The sequence below is a fragment of the Ichthyophthirius multifiliis genome (genome assembly GCF_000220395.1).
Source record: "Ichthyophthirius multifiliis unplaced genomic scaffold scaff_1120509250981, whole genome shotgun sequence".
NCBI classification, from domain to species: Eukaryota; Ciliophora; class Oligohymenophorea; order Hymenostomatida; genus Ichthyophthirius; species Ichthyophthirius multifiliis.
In genome coordinates, this window is record NW_004086316.1 from 15,117 (window position 1) to 21,516 (window position 6,400).

General features: G+C 19.4%; 1 protein-coding gene across 1 annotated transcript, besides 12 other annotated features; it reads left to right on the forward strand. All coding sequences in view use genetic code 6, as the record gives it.

Annotated features, from left to right (window-relative positions):
- The first annotated feature begins 381 nt into the window (after positions 1-381).
- Positions 382-479: a microsatellite.
- Positions 480-533: 54 nt separating this feature from the next.
- Positions 534-575: a microsatellite.
- A 171-nt stretch (positions 576-746) lies between these two features.
- On the forward strand, positions 747-6,165 carry IMG5_123900 (hypothetical protein; the record flags this gene model as incomplete). Its single annotated transcript, XM_004032313.1, has 7 exons — positions 747-1,974; positions 2,280-2,676; positions 2,769-4,272; positions 4,375-5,273; positions 5,383-5,543; positions 5,594-5,866; positions 5,951-6,165. 7 exons carry the CDS (start codon positions 747-749, stop codon positions 6,163-6,165), a joined length of 4,677 nt encoding a protein of 1,558 aa, XP_004032361.1.
- Positions 1,873-1,927: a microsatellite.
- Positions 2,202-2,261: a microsatellite.
- Positions 2,704-2,763: a microsatellite.
- Positions 4,279-4,367: a microsatellite.
- Positions 5,290-5,364: a microsatellite.
- Positions 5,291-5,379: a microsatellite.
- Positions 5,683-5,730: a microsatellite.
- Positions 6,166-6,176: 11 nt separating the features above from the next.
- Positions 6,177-6,214: a microsatellite.
- A 96-nt stretch (positions 6,215-6,310) lies between these two features.
- Positions 6,311-6,356: a microsatellite.
- A 1-nt stretch (position 6,357) lies between these two features.
- Positions 6,358-6,400: part of a microsatellite that runs on past the window's edge.

Consider the following 6,400-nt stretch of genomic DNA (forward strand, 5'->3'; position numbering starts at 1 on the left):
AAAATAATTTTACATAAATTAAAATAATTTATATATATATTTTAAAAAAAAATATAAATGGTTTAAACTTTTAATTTATTAAAATACAAAAAAAAAAATATTTTTGGTTTAAGTGTGAATAAAAAATATCATAAAAATAATAAATTTATGTATAAAAAAAGTAAATAATTCCAAGAAATAAGATTGAAAAATATTTACTATTAAAAACTTATAAAATAGCTAAAGAAAAGATTAAGGGTAATAAACAGATTTTATATAATATAAAGTTATTGGTTACATATAAAATGTTTTATATATATTATAGATTAACAAAAATTATTATCAAAATTAATTATATTAGAAAAAAAAGTATTATAAAATAATTAATTTTGCAATATTTAAATATATATTATTGATATGTATATATATATATATATATAAATATATATATATATATATATATATAAATATAAATATAAATATTATTATATTTATATATAAGTATACTTTAATTTTTTTATTTTTTTTACAAACTTTTACTCTTTATTAAGAATTATTAATTTAAAATATTATTTATTATTTAAAATTTATATATTTTTTTTTATCTTATTCAAAATCTTTATAATTTTTTTTTTTTTTTATGAAATAATACAATAAATAAATATATAATTTTTTTTTTAATTAAAATTAATTTCTTTAATAAAAATTAAAACAGTTATAATTTATATCTAAAATAAATAAAATATAATATACAAGAAGTTAAAAAAATGGAATAAAATGAATATTAAAATCTATTAAAATCTATTTCAAATAAAAACTATAAAGAACTAATCCATAAACCTATCCAAACAGACATTTAAGATTCAATTGATTTCGGCTTTTAAGCAGTTTATCAATCCTAAACTAGGAAATTTTATCTTTAAAATCCCAACGAATATCCCATAGACTTTAATTTTGAGTCTAAAATATTCCATATAAATCCTTAGATTGGTAAACTAATGCCAAAACAAGTTTAATAAATATAAATATAATTTACTCCTTTTGAAGCATCAGCATTAGTAAGTACAGTAATCTTAAATATAGAAAAAGAAGATGCTCGAATAATAAAAATTAGTGGTGTAGGAAAATATGTATATTTATAATTATCGAGTAAAAAAGTGAATTTCGGTAAACTTTTGATAGGAAAAAGCTTGATAAAATAAATTTCCATAAAAAATATTTCTCAAGTTTAAACAGAATTCACCATTTAAAAAAAAAATACAGACGAAAATATACATTAAGCATTTTTTTTAGACGCCAAAGAGGGATAAATACCCGGAAATTCAATTTTTTTATTAAATATTAATTTTAAACCATAATTATAGGATTTAGTGTATATTTAACATTGGGAAATTTTATTTCCGGGAGGAAATCCTGTCGAATTTTCCGTTATTGGGGAAGGGGAGGGTTTCGATGTTTTTTTTGATGTAAAAAGTGTGAATTTTGGAGAAATTAAAATTGGGAATTAATAAAGTAAATTAGTTAAATTATATAATAATTCAGATATGGAGTGTAGATATTAAATTTTTAATGAACTAGGAAATGTTTTTTAGGCAAATAATTAAATTGGAGTAATTAAAGGAAAGTCTCATGTTAGGATTTTAATACTCTTTCAGCCGATTAATACTATTTGTTATTATGAAAGGATTTTTTGTGTATTAGGACATAAAAAAATTTTATTTTTGGATGTTTTGGGAACTTGTTATGATTTATTGTTTAAACCATTACCTATTGTATAGAATTAAATTGATAATTTTAGATAAAGAATTATAGAAGGAAGAGTTAGTTTTATAGATTTTAAATATATGGAAAATTCTATTTTGTTAAAAATTAGTGGAGAATTTAAATAGAAATAATAGTAATTTTTATAATAAAATAGTTAATTTAATAATAAAATTGATAATTTTAAGGAAGGAAATAGAAAAATAAAAAATAAAGATATATACAGCTAAAATAGTTTTTCGGTAAAAAATAATAAAGAAGATAGTAAAAAATATAATGGTAATAATAATAATGTTTTAAGAGAAGAAAATAAAAATATTTAAGGATAAGAAGATTAAATTATTGATTAAATTTATTCGAAAAATAATATTATATTGGAACTCACTTAAATTCAAATTTTAAAAGAATTTATTTTACCTTTTACAAGTAGTAATAGATTACTTTAAATAAGTGTAAAAATAATATATATATATATATATATATATATATATATATATATTATATATATATTTATATATATAAATTATAAAAATAGTAAGACTTTTTAGATTTTGACTATCAAGATTTTATGTCACTTAGTTAAGGAAGATAAATAAGTATAAAAAATAACATGAATTGTAATATAACTATATTCTGGACTACATAAAAATAAAATTCATAGATAGATAATCATATGTCTATATTTTCTGTAAGACCCGAAAGTGCAACAATTAAAGAAAATTAAAGTTTTACATTCGAAATATCCTTTAGACCAATAAAAAATAATTTTTATTTTTATCAATCATTGTAGTTTTTTGCATATAAATACAGTGAAAAATTAACTAAAAATATGGCCGATTAATTTTAAAAGTCTCTATTAACTTAATCTTTAAAATTTCAATCTTTAGAATAACAATAAGTATAATAATAATAATAAAATAAAAAATAAAATTTAAGGTAAATAAAAATTTAAATTTATAAAAAATATATATATATATATATATATATATATATATATATATATATATATATATATTTATATATTTAAGATATTCATCATAAACATCCTAATAAATTAAAACTTAAAATAATTATATATCTGATGAAACTATTCCTCCTTTTTGTGGTTATTTATACTGTATAGGTCATTCTTTCGCTAATCCTAATTAAATATATATACCTATAATACATTTATAACCTGAAAAAGTATACTTTAATAACTGTAGATTAGGTGAAACCACTTTTTAAACATTTGAAATACATAATAAAAGTGATACTCCAGTATTCTTTAGAATTCTTAAAGATTAAGATGACGTTTTTTAGGTTTTTCCTTAAATTGGGTTGATTTATGGGAAGTCTTTTTGTATTGTTAGTACTTAGTTTTAGCCTAAAGAGTCTTAAAAATATGAGACTTTTTTATAAATTTAATTTAATCATTAAAGTGATAATTTAAAAAAAGTTTTTCTTTAGGCTTTTTGTAGCAAAATTAATTTAAAGGTTGAAAATGAGGGAAAACTGTTTTTTTCGCCTTGTTTTTTGGGAGTAAAATCGAAATAAAAATTCAATATTTGGAATAATTCATTATTAAATTTGAATTTTTTTATTGAGGTGCCTCCAAAATATAGCCAGGAATTATTTTTTGAACCATAGGAAGGAGTTTTGAAAAGTAACGAAAAATTAGCAATCTGTTGTAGCTTTATACCTTAAAAAAAAAAAAAATATAAAATCAAACCGACTATAAGTGCATATGTAATCGAAAATTAGTAAAATTCTATGGTTGGGGTGTTTAATCCAGGATCAGGATTATTTACTAAAAACTAAGAGGAGGAAAAAATGGATATATAAATGGAAGTTTAAGGAGAAGGAAATGATGGGAATATTCTAGTTTAGCCAAGAGTGTTGGATTTTAAGATTGTAAAAGTTAACTTTTCTGAAAAAAAGAGTGTCTAAATATAAAACATGTCTGATTGTACATTTTTTGTGTTTTTTAAGTTAGTTTATGATGAAAACTAGGAAGAAAAAGAAGAAAAAAATGAATTTTTAATCGAAAAAAACTTCAAATTAGATATTTAAGAAAGTATATTAGCAGCTCATTCTAAAATAGATTTAAATGTGTATTTTTTTCCTATATAGGTCAATAAATTTAATTTAAAATTACAAGTTTATGCATGTAATAATGAATAAAATAGGGAAAAATTAATACTGAAAGATTGTATATTTTTAAAGGCTGTTGGAAATTACCCCCTTTTAAAAATAATTGATGTTCGAAATGATGTAGTTTCAGTGACTTAATTATGGTAAAATTTCTAAATTAATAAAATAAATTAAGAACTAGGAAAAGACCTAAATGAAAACGAAATTTAATTTCTAAATATAGAGCAATTAAATATAGAATAAGCATAAAAATTGCAAAAAAGTCTCAAAAACTACACTTGGAACTTCGGTTATTTATCTAATAAAAAAAGCGTAAAACCGAGAATTATTGTAGTAACAATTTAAAATACAGGAGGAACAGAATTAGACTATCATTTTAAATTACCTTCTGATTCCTAAGTAAGTTTATTATTATTATTATTATTATTATTATTATTATTATTATTATTATTATTATTATTATTTTTATTAATATTATTATTATTATTATTATTTAAAAAGATTGATGTTGAACCTTGGGCTGATCCAGGAAAACTATAAGAAGAAGATGCTTATGAGAGAGCTATTGTGGAAAAAAAGATATTTTAAATAATACCTAAGTTTGGAACCTTAAAACCTATGTAATTATAAGATATTTAATTAATTTATAGTCCAGGTAATGTCGAAGACGATTTTTCGCAGTGTTTTAAATAATAATAGGAGAAGTCTAGTTAGTAGAATTAGAGCCATGTATTGAGGGTTGTTCTTTAGATTTTTAATGGAAAACCTTTAGTTATTAATTTAAAAGGAACTACATTGTCACCTAATTAAGGGATGTTAACAGTAAAGAAAAAAAAAATAGATTTGCCAGATTGCCCTATAGGAATGATTTAGCCTATTAAATATCCTATAGAGATATAGAATGTGGGTTCGACAAAAATAAGTTACTAAGTGGATATTTAAGAGATTAATTAAAATGGAGAAAATATAGAATCGGCATTTAATACTTTCTCAGTGTCGAATCCAGAAGGCTCCCTTAATCCAAATGAAAGATCTTACTTATATTGTCAATTTAAACCTAGTGTAGCTAAAAAATACTACCATATACTAGTTATTAAAGCCTAGGACTATATGAAACCTTTGAAAGAAATAAGGTTAACTATTAGTGGATAAGGATATGCAAATCCTCCTCCGAAGAAAATAAAAAGCAAAGATAATGAAATCCCATAATAAAGATCGAGTGTTTCTCCTATAGGTAGTAAATGTTGCTTTTCGATAGAGGAAATAGATTTTGGATTAATTTTACCAAATAAACCTACCCATAGGATCATAATTTTATATAATTTATCTAAAGATACTAAACTTACTTATGATTTTACTCAAGGTTTCTGCTCTAGTACTAAAACTCCAGGTTTAGTTTGGTAATATTTATTATTAAATATATAAATATATATATAAATATAAATATATATAAATAATATATAATATATATATATATAATTTATTATATATTTATAATTTATATATTAGTGATGATATGTTTATTATAGACCCTCCTTAAGGATAATTATAACCAGAAGAATTTATAGAACTTAAATTAACTTTAGAGGCGTCTATATAACCTTCTATTTATGAAGGAGAAATTGAATGTACTATATATTGGGGAAATTATAATTTGAATAATAATTAATGTAATTTAAATTAATTATAAATATATATATTTATATATATATAATAAAAGTTAAATCTTCTTTAGTTTCTTAAAATATAGGAAATATAGAAAAAGAAACTTTATTTTTCAGAATAAAAAAAGAATCAAAACTTGATATAAATTAAAATATATCAAATCAAATTTAATTAAAAATATAAAATTAAAATGATCATTAATTCGTTAATTTTATTACAAGTGCTATAGATGACATATTAATTGATAATTCGCTATTTAAAATCTTATAAAGATTAGATAAATAACCAATATAGCTTTATAAATCTTTTGATGATTAGGACACTTTTAGTATTAAAGACCTTAGTAAAGGAATAGAAAACGATTAATAAAAAAATGAAATTAAAAATTTATAAGATATTAATTAGATGGTAGATGAAAATTAAAATATTCATATTGAAAATCTAAATATGAGTAAAAGATAAACTATAGATTTTAAAAACCAGAGATTGTTATTTTTAAATTAACCGTTTTTAGATTTAGTTGATCTTATTTTTGAAAATACTTACTTTAATATTATTTAAGAAACTACAAGAAAAGAATGTGATTTATTAAAACTTTCAAAAAATTTTATAATACCAAAATAATGAATATAATTTAAATATATATATATATATATATATATATATATAAATATATGTAAGGCTATGACATAGATTATATATATTTATAATTTTATTTTTTAAAAATACTAAATATAAAAAATATAATAAGAAAATATAAATTATGTTTTTTAATTAAATTATAAAATTAAAAAATAATAATAAAAATAAAATTAAATGTATATTATATTAATTATTTATAATAAAAGAAATATTATCTAAA